Consider the following 17,377-nt stretch of genomic DNA (forward strand, 5'->3'; position numbering starts at 1 on the left):
AGAGGACACGCGGCATGGCCCCGTTATGCAAGCTGCGCTTGGAGATCCAGAGAATCTGCTCTGCAGTAAAATGCTACCGGCTTTGCTGCAGCCAAGCCGCCCAATTGCCCACGCAGACGTCAGAAACGCAAGCCGCGGCCGTCTACATCCACGTGAGTCCCGGCGAGACAACCTGCCCGGAGCTATGTGCGTTTTCAGACTCTCGCGTGAGCTATGGACCACAGAGATAGAAAAGGGCCAGAGTACCTAGGTTTGCATCACAGAGAGATGTGGTAGATGAATAGCTTTTGTTGCTGATGCTTTTTCTTTTCCATCTTGTTCTCCCCTTCGGGGGGAAATGAGTGCTGTCCATCTCTAAACCGAACTTTAAATTTAGGATTTTAACATAGCTGTTTGGGGTAGAGACGTGTGTCCTCTACTGCATAAAAAAAATATACCAACAAAAAATCCCGTTGCTGCTCTGGGGTCTTAATTTCTGTGAAAAGTAACACACGCACACCAGCCCCCAATTTAAACAAACAAACAAAAAGACAATGGACATTTCACTGCCGATGCAGTTCATTATCCCATTTATTGCATTTTTTTCAGGCTGAGATTGTGGCTAACGACACGAGAACCCTGCAATATAAGTCCATTGTTGCACTTGCGGGTTAGAGGTAGAGGGGAGACAGCTTTTTATTTCCAGCCAAAAAATCCCCCGTATAAAACACCTCTCAAGTTTCAGAAAAGGTTTTCGTGGGCCCTCACGCCAAAATAAGCACACACTTACTGGCAGAAGCCTTCCGCTCCTTTCAGTACGCAAAACTATATACTCAGGTAAATAAAGCTTACGTTTCTCTAGCGCGTTCTATGGGTAGCTTTCACTTCCGCTCTGGGAAACAGTCTTTTGAAACAGGAAGTGCAGAGCTGTATGTCACTCTGAACTTTTTCTATCTCTATATTGCATACGGGCTCTGGGGGCTGGCTGGGCTTGATCCCGTGCGTATTTACCTGGAAGTAATGCCCCACTGTGATGAGCGGGGTTTATTCCTAAGCCTAAGAGAGTATGGTTGCTGTTTTATGTGTTAATAACCTGCTAACTCCAAAGTGAGTGCTTTGAACATGTTTGTCTTTTAGTACAGGGGTTCCCAACCTTAGAACCTTAGTGTACCCCTTCTAATACAAACCTTCAGCTCAGGTACCCCACAGAGATTTGTGTGTTTTTGAGTGTATGCACAGAAATTTAAATTTTGCTGTGATGAGACCGGCTGCTCCAGTCACTGGCTTACATGTCTCATAACTGTAACGTGTAAATTGTGTGTGTGACACAAATTTAAGTTTCGAATCAGCTGGTATAATGGCAATGGAATAAGCATAATGACAACTCAAAACAGTTCTCCTTTGTGGACATTCTTTATTGCATCTAAAAGGGGGGTTAATCCAACAGGACCCCTTTAAAAGCAAGTGTTGGGACATAAAGATGTCATCTAGCATTGAAAATTATGTCTGCATGTCGAAATGTTTGCTTTTAACAGAATCCTGTTGCATTAACACATACACACCCCTTTATATGCAATAAAGAAGGTCTATAAAGGAGAACAAATGTAAGGGTTGCAGTTATGGAGACAGGCTATTCTAGTCAGTGGCTCATACTCGCGCTGTTACTCTTAAACAGTCTTATTGAAATTGAGACATGTTAATTTAAATGGGAATAGGTGAAGGTAAAGTGTGCCGTCAAGTCGATTTCAACTCCTGGCGCCCTGTGGTTTTATTTTGGTAGAATACAGTAGGGATGTGCACGGAACCGCAGTCCGGCACTGGTATGGGGGGCTCTTTAAGGGCGGGGGAGGGTGTACTTACCCCCTCCCGCCGCGTTTCCACCGCTGGTGTGTTCGTTTCGAAAAGCTTTTGGGGCGGCAGGATACCTCCCTGCCGCCCCTTCCCCCAGTCGTCAGCAAAAGGCTTCAAAAAGCCTTTTGCGCGTGCTCACGTCGTGCGCGCGCATGTCACATCTCTGTGTCACGTGCGCATGCGCGCCGCAGAGACGTGATGTGCGTGCGCAATGTGCGCACACGCAAAAGGCTTTTTGAAGCCTTTTGCTGATGACTGGGGGAAGGGGCGGCAGGGAGGTATCCTGCCGCCCCAAAAGCTTTTCGAAATGAACGCTCCGGCGGGAGAAATGTGGCGGGGGGGAGCACACCCTCCTCCGCCCTTAAAGAGCCCCCCACACCAGTGCCAGACCACCAGACTGCCTTCATGGCCGGACTGGTCTGGAGGCCTTCAGAATGGTCTCCGGACCGGTCCAGGCGCATCCCTAGAATACAGGAGGGGTTTGCCATTGCCTCCTCCCGCAAAGTATGAGATGATGCCTTTCAGCATCTTCCTATATCGCTGCTGCCCGATATAGGTGTTTCCCATAGCCTGGGAAACATACCAGTGGGGATTTGAACCGGCAACCTCCTGCTTGTTAGTCAAGCATTTCTCCACTGCTTTTCTTAAGGTGACTAAATGGGAATACTTAGCACTAATTTTGAGCATCTATTTGAACCCCGTTAGGGTCTTTTTGGTGTCTGTAAACTTTTAAATAAACAAATAGAAACCCAGTTTTTATGATAACGCATACAAAAAGGGGAACTAGAAGTCATGGGACTTTCATGTAAGCCCTGCTGACTTTTACATCAAGCCTCTTGTAGTCCCCAACAACATCTGGGGACCCAAGTCTATTGTAGCCTGTATTCAGGAACAGACAATAAAGGTTCTCTGGTTTTATTTTTGTTATATCTTTTTTCATTCTTACTGGTTCCTCAAATTTTGAATGAAGGAGAACAAATAGAGAGAAGGAATTCTCTCACACAAATATCTAATCTGTCACTACAGGTTAGTTCAGGGAGATGGAGGGGTTGAGAAGGGGAGGGATGTCTCAGTCAAGTGTTACATAAAGAATGGTCTACTTATGGGCACCTTCAGCATGTTACCAGTTAAGTGTCTGAGAGAGAAACTTCCACAAATGGGCTCCAGGTGGCACAATAGTCCAACATTTTATTCCCTAATTCTGAATAGTCTCTCATGTTTAGCTGCTAGCCTTTTTTGTTTTCTACTTCCTTTTTAGTGTTAGCAAAGAGTCAAATTAAATATTGCATAGTACAGTCCTTGCACTGCATTATTTCAGACTGACTGGAGATAGGGCTGAGAGAGATTCCTGCCTGCAACCTTGGAGAAGCCGCTGCCAGTCCGGGTAGACAATACTGAGCTAGATGGACCAATGGTTTGACTCCGTATATTGCAGCTTCCTATGTTCCTATGAGTCCATCCTCTTTTTTTAATCACACACCAGATCCATACAGTTATACAGATCCATACAGTTACAGCAGGGATTCCCAGCATTAGGTCCCCAGATGATGTTGGACTGCAACTCCCATCTTCCCCAGCCCAAGGCCTGGAAACCCTTGTAATAAGGGATCTGCATAGCATGGTGTTCATGATGACTGTTCCACAACTGAGTGCTATGAAGGTTAGCAAGAGCTAGAACCTGACCATAATCTTCAGGTAGTACATTTGCTTGGGCTGGCATTAATCAGCTAAACTATGGTGAGGAGGAAGGAATATTTATGCTGTACGATAATATATTTCATATGTCAAATATTTACTACCTTATCTTTTTACAAACATGCTAACCACCTTGAGCCTTTGAAATACAGTGGAATTAAGATGTAAATATTCTGCAGTCCAGTCTCTTTTGTTGATCATCTCTCCTAGTGGATGGATGTGTTGCTGGTCTTTCTTAGGCAAGATGTAGATGACAGATGCACGCAGCAGGATGAAGATAGTGGGGGAAAGTATTTGCTCTCTACCAATAACAGTTTTCACGTTTCCTTGGTCTTTTAGTGGCCCTATTGTGAGAAGCGTTGCAGTTACTGCAACTTCAACAAGTATATCCCCCGAAACCTTGATGAGCCAAGAATGAGAAGCTGCCTCATTCAGGAAGCCCAGACCTTGATCCAACTCAGTCAAGTCAAGAGGTAGGTACAGTACACAAGGAGGAGAAGGAAGATTTTGAATACCCAGGATTTATAGATGGGCAGTTAAAGGGAATTTCAGAGAGAGATTAGTTTTATAACTATGCCAGAAACTTTTGTAGTGCCAGGAGTTTTACTGCTGAGAAATGGACTCGACATATACTACAAATTGAAATGCTTCCCCATTAAGGCAGTGGTTTCAATCAGGTCCTGTAGAGATCAGAGAAGCCTTTCTGAGCTGTGGGAAGTTCCAGGGCAAGAATCTGTTCCTTGGGACAAATCTGACGGAGGCACACATGGCTTTCTATTAGTGTCCTCAAGTGTGTCCCTCTCTCTTGGCTTTGCAGAATCACATCTGTCTTCTTTGGTGGAGGAACACCAAGCCTGGCTAGCCCACTCACCATTGCTGCTGTCCTGGACACCATCTCTCACTGTGCCCATGTAGCAGAAGGTGTGGAGATCACATTGGAAGCCAACCCCACTTCAGCTGATGCCTTGTGCCTTGCCAGGTTCCAGAAAGTTGGAGTCAACCGCCTCTCCATTGGCATCCAGGTGAGAGAACAGGAGCAGAAGCCAAGACTGTATCAACTTGTGCCAATTAAAATTCTGTGTTGAGGAAAGTCAAGCCCCCCCCCGCAATGTTTTATTACACTTTGCTTTCATAGAATGGAGGGGGGGGGAGTTTTATGTTGATAGCTATCTATATATTTAATTCTCTAAGGCATACCCGTGGCAAATCCCAAGCGTGGCAGCTCTTGAAGCAGCTGCCAGATAGCCATGAGTACAACAACGCCAGCCGCGGGCAGCGAGGGAAAGCGCTGCTGTGGGGCCAGCGGGTGGGCAAGGAAAAGGGCCAGCTGGGGAGGGAAAGGGCCGGCCAGGCCTGCGGACAGGGAAGAAAAGTGCCTGGCTAGGCCAGTGGGTGGGAAGGGAAGGGAAAGCAGACTGGGAGGGGGAGAATGGACTGGGGCTGGAGGGAGGGAGGAGAGACAGGGAGGACTAGGGGTACAGATGCTCTGCGCCAGGTCAGCTAGTTTTAGCTATTTTTCTTTTATGTTTTATGTGAACTGCCCTGATGCGTTCTGAGATGGGCAGTATATAAATGAAACAATGAGATAAATTAACAGTGCAACCTTCCTCCTTGCTTTGTTTATCAGCTTCCCCTTTCCCCCCCACAGTCCTAGCTGTAGCATGGCATCAGCAGAAAACAGGTGTGCTGCAAAAATGCCTTAAAATAACTCCTGCAGACGAGCCAATCCACCTGCTGTAGGGGGAGGTCAAAACAACCCCCAAATTACTACCAATCTAATCTGTGAGGAGAATGCTTCTCATCTCCAATTATGGCTTGGTAAGCAGACAGCAGCTTGTGGGTGTGTGTGATTATGATTGGGGAAATAGTGCAGGAGAAAGGCTTAAGCACCTTCTGCTCACTGGTCCAGCTCATGTTCCAATCAACTAGATGGTCCCCTGTGCCTGCATTTCCTTAAAAAAGAAAGCCAGGCGATCCCATTGTGGAGTTCCCATACCTTGTATATTTGGGGCCCCGGGTTCTCTCTGTGCTGCTGCTGCTTGGATATAAGAAGATCTTGTATGCTCTTACACTGTGTTAACTCTCTCATGGCTCTTGTCTCTCTCATCTCATTCATGTCTCTCCCCAAGACTTTTCTTTCCATGATAAAAGAGCCAAATACACTCCTGTGTTTTTTCCTCCCCTATAGTCCCTTGATGATACAGAGCTGAAGCTCCTTGGAAGAAACCACACAGCTTGTGATGCTGCAAGAACTTTAGAAGAAGCCAAAAAACTCTTCCCAGGCCGTACCTCCATTGACCTCATTTTTGGCCTTCCGGGACAGACGGTTGCCTCATGGATCCAGGGTCTGGAACAATTACTCACAATGTGCGATGACCATATCTCTCTCTACCAGCTAACGCTGGAGATGGGTACCTCTCTCTTCAAACAAGTCCATCAAGGCTTCCTGCCCATGCCTGATCCAGATGTCGTATCAGAGATGTATGACTCTGCACGGCAGCTTCTGCAGCATGCTGGTTTTCATCAGTATGAAGTCTCCAATTTTGCTAGGAATGTAAGTCTCTTCCTTTGACATACTATGTAGTCTAAGAAGAAAGGAATAGGTGAAAGTAATTCAGAAAGTCTTAAAAGTGAAATAAGCTGTGTATGGGTAAAGTATCTGCTACACTAGTGAAAGGTGTATGGCCTGAAGGTACCCTTTTAGCAAGGATGGGACAAGGTTCACAGAGGCACAGTTGTAATCAGGAAATGAGTTCTACTTCCCATTCCAAGAGAGATTGAGAAAATCCCCCCCCCCCAAAAAAAGGGCTCCGATTTACATGAACCTGAACAAATTCAAGTTGTTCTGAGAGGAGATGAAAATCTTCAAGAATGGGTGTCTGAAGGCTGTCTGTCTTTCATTCAGACTAGCAGTCCCTTAGTGGTTTATGCAGTTTTTATTTTGTTTTGTTTCCTGTAGGGGGCACTTAGTACCCACAACATGTCCTACTGGCAAGGCAGTCAATATATTGGGCTTGGACCAGGTGAGTGAGCTTGGGAAGATGATGGAGCAAAATGCTGTATTGTTACAATGATACAAAGCTTCTCAAGACAGATGTAGAGATTTTCACAAAACCAGTTTTCCTGGTTTGAGTTAGAACTGGGCTAGAACCAGGTCCCTTGGTTTGAGCACTGGTTCAGTCAAATTGACCCGTGGTTCGGTTTGAGCTCAAACCATGCTCGAGCCAGTTCTAAAAGTTTCAGCCATAGAGAATTTTGGGGATTTGAACTGGCCCGTAATTCCCCATGGGTAGCACCTAGGGACAACAAAACGGGTTGGGTGGTAGGACCCCATGAGTGCCAACTGCCACCCACCCCCAAAAAGGAATTGGGCAAAGGGGTGATTTTTTAGGAGTTTTTATGTGTTGTGGATTCTCAGTGGGGAAATGATTTATTTATAGGAATCTAGCACTAACATTGCCAAACAGAGGAAAAATGCAAAAAATACTAAAGCATCACATATGCCCTTACAGGTTGGGCAGTAGGCAGCACTCATGGTGCCCTACTACCCAACCCACTTTGGAGTACCTAGGCATGCCACTACCCAAAATACAAACCACAAACTACAGGAAAAACACAAACTTAACCAAGGCTTCAAGAAACAACACACCAAACAACAAAATACAACAAACTACAAACCCGACCAAGACTCAGCAAGCCACAAACCTAACTACACACACCCCACAAACCAAGACAACTACAAACCTAACTACAAATCACAAACCAAGACTTAACAAACTAAAAACACAAACCACAAAAAGCAAGCATTTAAAAAAACAATGGACAGAGCCAAAGAAGTTTAAAATAACACACCTACTGAGAAGTCGTCTGTCTTCTCTTCATGCATGCTAAAATAGAAATAATTCCACCTCAGACTGGCAGGGCTAACAAAGTTTTGCTGAGAACCGGCAAGGCTGGCAGACACGTGGTGGCACCAGACCAATGACTCATCACTGACGGTGCGCGCTGCTAACTAAGAAGCAGCAAGTAAGCAACTACAGGTGAAACTTGGAAAATTAGAATATCGTGCAAAAGTCCATTAATTTCAGTAATGCAAATTAAAAGGTGAAACTGATATATGAGACAGACGCATTACATGCAAAGCGAGATAAGTCAAGCCTTAATTTGTTATAATTGTGATGATCATGGCGTACAACATGAAAACCCCAAATCCACAATCCCAGAAAATTAGAATATTACATGGAACCAAGAAGACAACAAGGATTGTAGAATAGAACAATATCGGACCTCTGAAAAGTATACAGTGTACTGTGCTTGATTGGCCAGCAAACTCGCCTGACCTGACCCCATAGAGAATCTATGGGGCATTGCCGAGAGAAGGATGAGAGACATGAGACCAAACAATGCAGAATTGCTGAAGGCCGCTAATGAAGCATCCTGGTCTTCCATAACACCTCATCAGTGCCACAGGCTGATAGCATTCATGCCACGCCGCACTGAGGCAGTAATTGCTGCAAAAGGGGCCCAAACCAAGTACTGAATACATATGCATGCTTATACTTTTCAGAGGTCCGGTACAGGGAGGGGACCACCCTAAAACTGAAGGTGGTCCTTCAGGGGATCTGGTAGTTGGGGGCAAGCATCTGGAGTAGCTGGCATAAGCTGGCATTCTCCACCATCTGAAATGACTGGTCATCCAGAGACACCATCTCCCCAGTGGTCTGGGTGATGGAGACACAGGTCTGGACGACCAGGACACTTCCTGCCTGATGACTGTGCCCACCACTTGACAAGCAGCATCCCTTGCTTCAGAGAAGCTGGTGTGTGCCGCTTGCCAGCACTACTCAAAGGCACACAACTAGGAGCATTAGTGCTGTCAGCAGTGGAAAGGACGCCAGGGTGATGTCACAAGACGTTGCCACATTGAAGATGTCCCCAGATGTTTGACGTCCTTCCCCCTGCCGACTTGTTGCCTTGCAGTGGACACTAGAAGCATGTGTGGGGTCACTTTGACAGATCTAAAAGTGCTTCCACACAATGCTGGCAGTCATTGAGTCCTCTCCGTCCATTCCCTCCATGAAAGCATCCGTTTCCCTGGCAGGGGAGTGCTTCCCTCTGCCCCAGCACTGTCAGCAGCTGCCACAGGTGGTGGCACCTGTGGTGGAGCAGGTCCAGCAGGTTCCTCTGGACATGAGATCCTGTGCACAACCTCATCAGAGGGGAAGAACTGGGGAGGGCAGCCACCCCTCCTGCCTTCAGGGCCATCCCTCCCTCTGCCTGCCACTCTGGTCAGCCATCAACCTGACCTCCCCCTGGATAAAATAAAATGAAATAAAACACCTAGCACCCACCCACCATACCCAAACTGACCTAGCACACACCTGTACGTACAAACAAACACAGAGAAACCACTGCAAACTGTGCCCCCACCCCCAACAGGCCAGCCCCATTTAAGCAACTAATCTAGGAGGGCAAGAGGTTTTTTTAAAAAGGTGGGGGGGATTTGCCCGTCTTTACTGTTGACGTTTTCACTGGGGTCACAGAGGCCAGGGTCTGCCGGCCCAACAGAGCAGCACACCTGGCACTCACAGCTGGGGGGAGGACAGATGGGGGCCAGCAGGGCACAAATAAAAGAAATTAAACAATAATTAAAATACGTTTTAAAAGCTAAAAGGCCAATAAATAAATAAAAGTGGGGGGAAATTGAGACAGAGAGAAAAAAGACAAAGTCTCTCTCTGACTCAGACAGGTCCAGTCACAGACTGCAATTCAAACTGCAACCAAGCAGAGCAGGGCCAAAGGCCCAAGAGGGCCCAGCTGGGCTCAGAGCCTGGCTGGCTGGGCAGGCAGCAGGAGCCAGGCACAGCTCTGCCTTAAAGTTAAAAAATAGAAGTAGCAAACCGGGAGGAAAAATCCAACCCCCCAAAACAAACAAACGAAAAGAATCAAAGGCAAATCTCTTAGTAGACCAGAGATGCCACTCAGCCGGCAGGCAGCAGCTCTCTCCAATCTTCCAAGCGGCTGCTAGACCAGGGGATGTCCTTAAATACATTTTGAACCCCCCCCCCTCGGCTGCATGCCTTCTCGTGTGTGTGTCCCCCGCAGACAATGGGGGCACAGTTTCCCCAACAACATGCTGAGTGGCACAACTGACAAGCCTATCAGGGGAGAGGACACAGCTGGTCAATCGGGCATAGTGACACATTGTTTCACAAAATGGCCACCCAACATTCGAGCCATTTGAGACGGCTTGATTCGAACCGGACTCAGCTGGGTTCAAACTTGGACAGGCCTCATTCTTTATGGGGCTGGACCAGTTCAACCCGAAACCTTTTGAACCAGGTTGGTTCAGCCTCAAGCCTGGCTCAAATCGAGCCTGCTCGCACACCCCTAGATAGGAGTTTCCTGCAGTGCTGTTCAGCTGGCCCAGTGTTAACTACAGGAACACGTGATAAATGTGGGGAGTTGGGGGAGGATGATTTCAGCCATCCAACCTTCTCTATTGCTGACTAGCTATACAAGGGTTTTCCCCTCATACCTGCCTCATCTAGACACTAAAGTTATTCACATGGCACAAGCTGTGTGGGGTAGCCGAGGGAGCTTGTGTCATCTGGAGCACCGGGAGCCCTCCAGTCCTGGCTGCTCCAGACCCGAGGGGCCCAGTTCCTCTGCCCAGGTCTTTACTGAGGTAGAATGAACTTGCTGCTCATTCTACCTCAGTAGGCGACTGTGTGAATGATCACCCTGGGTAACAGGGCTACTGGCCAGCCTGCCATCAGCCTGCCCTCCCCACAGCCCAGGTAAGTGGCTGTGAGAACAACCTTACTAAGTCATAGCAATGGCTGCCTCTTTCCTAGGAGCCCATGGGAGGTTTGTGCCATGGGGAGATGGCAAGATCCACCGAGAGGCCAGAATACAGACTCTGGAACCAGATATATGGATGAAGGAGGTGCTGGCCTTTGGGCATGGGACTCGGAAGCGGACTCCCCTGAGCAAACTGGATGTGTAAGTAAGAAAGGGGGACCAGGAGGCTGCTGGCTTCAAAGCAGAGTTGTCATTTCCTTTCCATATAGTTCAGCAGTTTTTGCCGAAAGCGAGTTGAGTGAGTGAATGAGTTGGAAAGTCTTTGGTACAAGTTAACCAAGAACTCACTAGGTGCTCTTAGGAATGCCTCAACTGCTCAGTGTCTGCCTCTCATCTGCAATATGGCATCATAATACTTTCCCAAGATTATTGTTGGGATGAATAAGAACATGTATGTGAAATCCTTTGAACACCCTAAAGCTTATGCGGATTATTTTACTAACAGAGCTGGTGAAGTTGTTAGCATTATTTTACTAACTACAGAGCTGGTGAAGTCTATTTAATGCACACACCTTGCAGGCTAACCTGTTAAAGTCACTGGGATTTTGGTTTTGCATTATAAACTGTATACCTAGATTTCTGATGAGTCACCCTGTGTCTCTCATTTATAGACTGGAGGAGGTTCTGATGCTGGGACTCCGTATGGATGTAGGCATTGTACACCAGGTGAGATTCTAGTATTTTGATGATGGCAGCTGCACTTTCAACTCACGGGATGGAACTGAAACTTTCAGTGCCCTGATTCCAGAACCTCCAGCTGGAATGATTGGGCAAAAACAAGTGATTACTCACTGTCTGCCTTTTTCATTGAGTTACTCAGTGGGTGGAGATTTGTCGGTATGTAAAGAATCAGAGAGACACAGGTGGCCAGGAAGTGAAATACATGTAGTTACAGTTGCTCTTTGTGGTTTGGATTGGTTATTTAAAGATCAGATTTCTATCTCTTGTGGCTGTGGAGAAACCTTTGAAAATATATGGGCTGTGTCTGATAAATGGACAGAATCCAGAAGAGATCTCTGTGTACAGCTTCCAGTGGGCAGCACGCTTGACTTTAGGAGCTTTCAGCTCTTATGACTTCCAGTCTGTTTTCCGCAACACATTTATTGCCTTCTTCAATGATTCATTAAGGGCGTAGTTAGATGTGATACTTGATGCAGGGCTGTTGCCCAAAACAGCAGCTCAGTTTTCAGGTCTCCCTCTATCTATTTGTAACTTTTAGTCAAACTTACTCTTGTCGTTTCTACATTCCCATCGGAGTCAAAATGTTATGTGTACTGGGGAACAGGGGAAATGACATGGATACATCCAATAACTTTACTTGGGATGGCAAAAGAAAGAAAGTGACAACTCCAGGTAGTTTTGGAGCAGGGGCGTAACTACTATTAGGCAGGGGGAGGCGGCTGCCTGGGGGCCCCCACACCTCAAGGCCCCCCCCCCAGAGGCAAGTCACATGTGAAGTGTGTGTGTGTATCCGCGAGGGGCCTATTTTAAAATTTTGTCTCTGGGCCCACTCCAGCCTTGTTATGCCCCTGTTTTGGAGGATACTGATTATCTAGACCCATTTCAAACTGGCTTTAGAGCAGGGTATGAGGTTGAGACAGTGTTGGATGGACAGATGATCTATATCAGGCATCCCCAAACTGCGGCCCTCCAGATGTTGCTGAACTACAACTTCCAGCATGCCCAGCCACAAAAAATTGTGTCTAGGGATGCTGGGAGTTGTAGTTCAGCAACATTTGGAGGGCCGCAGTTTGGGGATGCCTGATCTATATCAAAGAATCGACAGAGGGAGTGTGAGTGACTCTGCTAGAGATCATTTGGATCTCTCTGGCTTTCGATACCATTGGCCATGGTATCTTTCTGAACCGTCTGAGGGATTTGGGAAGAGGGGGTATTGTTTTACTGTGGTTCTGTTCCTATCTCTCAGAAAGATTCCAGATGGTGTAGCTTGGAGACTGTTATGCTTTGAAATCTGAGCTTATGTATGGCGTCCCCCAAGGTTCCATACTGTCTCCAGTGCTTTTTAGCATCTGCATGAAACCATTGGGTAAGATCATCAGGGGATTTGGAACAGGGTGTTATCAATATGCTGAGGTCACCCAAATCTATTTCTCCATGACATGACAGGAAATGATATAACACACACACACACCCATACGCTTGCTTTCAGGCAGTAATGGGATGGATAAGGAATAATAAATTGGGCCTGAATCCAAACAAGACGAAGGTAGTAATTGTGAGGGGCATAACTCGAGGGATATGATAGAACTTCCTGTTCTGGATGAGGTTGCACTTCCCCTAAAGGAACAGGTACATGGCGTGGGAGTGCTTCTGGACCCAGGCCTCACTCAGGTGGAAGCTATGGCTAGCAGCGCTTTCGATCAACTTCGGTTGATAAATAGTTGCGTCCATTCCTTGAAGATAATGAACTCAAGACTGTGGTGGACTCACTGGCAACTTCTTGGCTTGACTACTGTAATGTGCTGTTGCTAGGTAACTTCAATAAATTCAAAATGCAGCAGCCAGATTGGTCTCTGGGGTTTCTCGGAGAGACCACATTGTGTCTGTTGTAAAACAGCTGCACTGGCTGCCAGTATGTTTCCAGGCAAAATACAAAATGCTAGTAATTACCTTTAAAGCCCAATATGGCTTAAGACCAGGTCATTTGGGGGAGCGCCTTCTTCAATATGATCCCCACCGCACTGTAAAGTCATCAGGAGAGGTCCGTCTCTGGCTGCCGTCAGCTCGTCTAGTGGCAACTTGGGATCGGGCCCTCTCTGTAGCTGCTCCAGGGCTCTGGAATGTGCTCCCTACAGATACTGGAGGCTTGAGAGTTTTAGCAGACTTTAAAATAGCCCTAAAAACATATCTTTTTAGCCTGGCTAAAGTAATCTACCTTTAGAGTACTGAGATGATTTTAAACTGGTTTTAATTTTGTTTTAATGAGTTTTTTTTTTTTTTTAAAATTTGTGAACCACCAACAGCCATCTGGGTGAGGCAGTATAAAAGTATAATAAATAAATACATTAACATAAACATCAGGATGCTGTTTTGGGCAGCAGCCGATGTTGCACATCACACTTCATTCCACTCTGCATAATCTTTTGCTATCTCTGCTTCTTGCCAACAACAACAAAAATGCAACACCTTTTCTGTGTAATTTTTTAAAAAATAAATTGATCCAAATTTCCTGAGTTGCTTAATATATTCTCATTGATGAATTCATGCTGATTTTGAATTTGTGTGTGGTCCTAGACAATTCTGCATAGTCTCAGGGCAGACCTAACCCTGGAAAATCCCAGTCCCCAAGGATGCCAGAAAAACCACATACCTACCACCCACCCATCCTAGTTGCCATTTAATAATAAGCCACACTCCCAACGATCGTTTGTTGGCATCAGTATAAGATATGACATGATCACTGAGTTAATGGCATTCATTAGGAAGATGCAATCAGCCCAGAAGCTCAGAAAGGTGTCCTAGCTCTGCTTAAATGCTGGTTGCCAGGATAGAAGGGATAAACATAAACGCGTATTTATTTTTTAATTATGTATTATTTTCTCCCATCTTCTGACTTGAAGTGAAAGAGTAGAGATAGGGCATCTAAAAAATCTGAAATACACTGAAATATATACCCATTTGGACAAGTCTAACAATAATACTCATAAAAGACTATCTAAAAAAAAAACCCAACAAGAAAATACTTCTTATTGTAGCCTTTAAACCAGCCAATTGTTCTCCACAGTCTAAAGGTAAAGTCTGCCAACAAGTCAATTTTGACTCCTCCTTTGAAAACACCCTGTGGTTTTCTATGGTAGAATACAGGAGGGGTTTACCATTGCCTCCTCCCTCACAATATGAGATGATGCCTTTCAGCATCTTCCTATAACGCTGCTGCCTGATATAGTACCTGCGGGGATTTGAACCAGCAACCTTCTGCTTGTTAGTCAAGCATTTCCCTGCTGCACCACTTAAGGTCCCCACAGTCTACAAGCTGCAGAATACTAGACTCCAAAATCTTGGGATGATTTTTGTTTCCATTCCAGAAAATTTCCATTTTGCTAGTTTTGGGGGCATCCTAGGGGCGAGAATTCCAGAGGCAAGGAGCTGCAAGAGAAAAGGTCCTGCTCCTTATGGATACCAGCCCAAACTCTTCTGGTGATGGAGGCACCCAGAGCAGGGCTCCATTGGATGAGCTTAAAGCTTGTGGGGCAGAAGAATAAGGAACTAATGGGATGGACCTCATAATTGGTATTGGGGCGGGGGTAGGGGGAGTATTTTCCCTTCTGTTCATAGCTTTACACATCAATGTTCTGATGGGAGATTAGCCCCAAAGTAAATTCCCAACACAGGAAGAAATATTTTTGGGTGTTGACAGTAGGGTTTTCTTCTTGCAGAACTGGCTGCAGTTTGTCCCCAACCTCAGTCTGTGGGATGTGTTTGGAGAATCTAAGGAAGTGAAGGAGCTGGAGGAACAGGGCTTATTGCTTCTAGACAATAGGTAAGGAAGCCCCAGATGTTCCCCTTCACCTTTGGAGAAGAAGGGTGCCGTTTTCCTCTGGGCAAGGCTAGTCCATGCCCTCTGGCATTTTTATCTCTCTTTCTCTCTTTAAAGGGGACTTAGGTGTTCTTGGAAAGGTCTGGCTGTGCTGGATTCTCTGCTACTGATTCTTCTTGACCAGCTCCAGCAGGCCTGGGCAGAAAGTGAGAAAACATCCAGCAGGCCCTGATGCCAATACATTGTCCATGACTAACTTACTGCAGAGGAGAATAAAAAGGGCTTCCCGAGTTTGGAGGCTGAAGAGCGCTTAGCTGTGGCTTCCTGTCTGGAAGGTTTATGAAGGCAGAGGTGGATCCAGAGAAACATGTTGCCTCTCAAATGAAGCTGGCGAGCGGACTGTGCTTGCATGTCGTCGGGCACAACAGTTGCTTCCCTGGGCTCGTCCCTTTGCCCCAAGGTGGAAAGCTCTCTCTTTTTCCAAGGGCCATGTGATTTGTACAGGAAATAAGCAAGGCATGAAATATCTTGAGGCTACATAATGAACAAATTACACATAAACTGATGAAACATTATTTTCATAAAACATTATTTTCATAAAAGTCCTCTGCTTTTATGAGTACACAATTAAAAGAAAAATGTTCCATGGGAGGAAAGTACCAAGAAAATAGCCAAGGATTTCTGTGCTGTATCTACAGGGCAGCTTCCCCAATGCTGCAGAGTACAACTGGGAGGGCAAAAGTGCCTTTCTGGCTGGGAGAGCCTCCGCCTTCAGAGCAGGAAGCCAGCAGTGTTCTTAGGAGAATAGCTTGCAGTACATCCTGCTAACTTTTGGATTTAAGAATTTGATTCGCTTAGACCTGTGTGCCTCTTTGCCAACATTCCAGGCTCCTGCTCCATTCTGCCTCCTTCCCTTTCCCATAGACTGATTTTGACCTGGTTCTCGCCTGGTGGTTGGGCTTCCTCTGTTTATCAGCCGTCTTATCTGCCTCATCAGCATTGTAATTCTTGCCCCGCTGTGCCCTGGTACTATGTTGAGTTTTCTTTTGACAGTACATCAGGCATTGCCTTTGGGCTTGATAACTGCTGCCTCCAGATCTGATCCTCTGCTTTGCACTAGACAACCCATTGTCAGGATCCTCATGCCAGGTTACAAGATACCATGGCATAATTATGTTGAACTCAGAGGCACTCTTACCTCTGGACCTTGGGGTCTCGGCCCGTGGCCTCCAAAGGCCGGCGGGGGTGGGGGGGGCTCCTGCCGCCACCGCGAGTTCTTATCTCTGCCGCTGCGAGGCCAAACCGCTGATATTCTGGCCGCCGTGTGTGTGGCCGTGGAGTGGGAGGTGAAGCGAGCAGGGCCCCCAGTGGCAGAGCGGGCAGCGGCCACTGACTGTCCGGCTCAGTGGCCTCTGAGAACTACGAGGTGCTTCAGTGTGCCTGTGCAATTAGAATAAAGTGTCGCAAGCCTGTGACATCACACACACACACACACACACACACACACACACACACACACCCCATTACACTATTGTAAAATATCTTGGGAATATCTTCACAAGGAGTGTAAACCTTCTAGCTCAAAGACTCTGATGCTGTTGAACAACTGCAATAATTGCATACTTATCATGTGGTTCCTACATAAAATTAGGCTCCCCTTAATCTCCTCCCTAGATTGGTATGGCTGCACTTTATCTTAATTAGTGCAGTTAACAGAGGTACAAATGATGTTTCTAAAAGGTACCTAATACTTGTGTCGTCACAGAGGCAGATTTTTGCCATTCACATGCCCCAAGGAACTAGGAAGCAGATGCAAAAAAGGCAATGGCTTTTATGGGACCTGATCATATAGAGGGAAATGCACAAGTTTCTGATCTTTATAGAGCTCTTTGTCTTAAGCAGAATGAGAAGCTGACACTCAGAAGTTTGTACATTCAATCCAAGAGGAGTCAAGCTACTAACTAAGCTTCTGAGGTCATTGACACACAACTACTTAAACACATGTGTTAACTTTGATGCAATTAATAAATGTTCTAATGGAATTTATTCTAGCTACAGTTCAGGATCCTTGCATTCATGTCCATATCCTTGAAGGTTTTCAACCACAGCATCCTGATACAATGACTCTGTCCCAAGGGAAGCAACAGTCTCCTATGGTCCTATGAACAGCCTTTGTCTCCTGTTTGTGGGCTTCTCGGAGGCCTGTGGCTGGCCACTGTGGGAAACAGGATACTAGACCTTTTGGTATGACCCAAAAAGAATCTAAGGAAGTGGAGGAGCTGGAGGAGCTCTTCTTCCTCTGTATCTTGCCATAATCATACCATGACATCAAGATCGCTTTTATGCAGTGTTTTGCACATGTGCATATTGGTAAAGTGTGGGGTGGGAATGCAAGTGAACGGAAAGAACAAACTATGGTAAACTATGTATGCTCTGGTTCTGGAATTAATTTTAGAAATTCTCTTACTTAAAACTGGAATTCAGGAGCAG

At 46.2% G+C, this 17,377-nt stretch overlaps 1 protein-coding gene across 2 annotated transcripts; it reads left to right on the top strand.

Moving 5' to 3' along the window:
* Positions 1-17,049, top strand: RSAD1 (radical S-adenosyl methionine domain containing 1). Of its 2 annotated transcripts, none has more exons than XM_053302658.1 (9): positions 1-152; positions 3,865-3,998; positions 4,343-4,547; positions 5,714-6,079; positions 6,485-6,548; positions 10,383-10,530; positions 11,001-11,055; positions 14,787-14,890; positions 15,005-17,049. In XM_053302658.1, the coding sequence occupies exons 1-9, from the start codon at positions 15-17 to the stop codon at positions 15,117-15,119; spliced, it is 1,329 nt and encodes a 442-aa protein (XP_053158633.1). In that variant the 5' UTR covers positions 1-14; the 3' UTR covers positions 15,120-17,049. The 2 variants fall into 2 exon arrangements, with proteins under 2 accessions (XP_053158633.1, XP_053158634.1); XM_053302659.1 differs by lacking the exon at positions 1-152 and adding an exon at positions 849-1,086.
* Positions 17,050-17,377: the final 328 nt, after the last annotated feature.

The sequence above is a fragment of the Hemicordylus capensis genome, chromosome 2, assembly GCF_027244095.1.
Source record: "Hemicordylus capensis ecotype Gifberg chromosome 2, rHemCap1.1.pri, whole genome shotgun sequence".
Taxonomy (NCBI): Eukaryota; Metazoa; Chordata; class Lepidosauria; order Squamata; family Cordylidae; genus Hemicordylus; species Hemicordylus capensis.

Coding starts and splice junctions, on each gene's coding strand:
- RSAD1 (XM_053302658.1), top strand. CDS start 15: ATGGCCCCGTTATGCAAGCTGCGCTTGGAGATCCAGAGAATCTGCTCT. Junction 3,999..4,342: donor CAACTCAGTCAAGTCAAGAG/GTAGGTACAGTA, acceptor TTGGCTTTGCAG/AATCACATCTGTCTTCTTTG. Junction 6,549..10,382: donor ATATATTGGGCTTGGACCAG/GTGAGTGAGCTT, acceptor CCTCTTTCCTAG/GAGCCCATGGGAGGTTTGTG.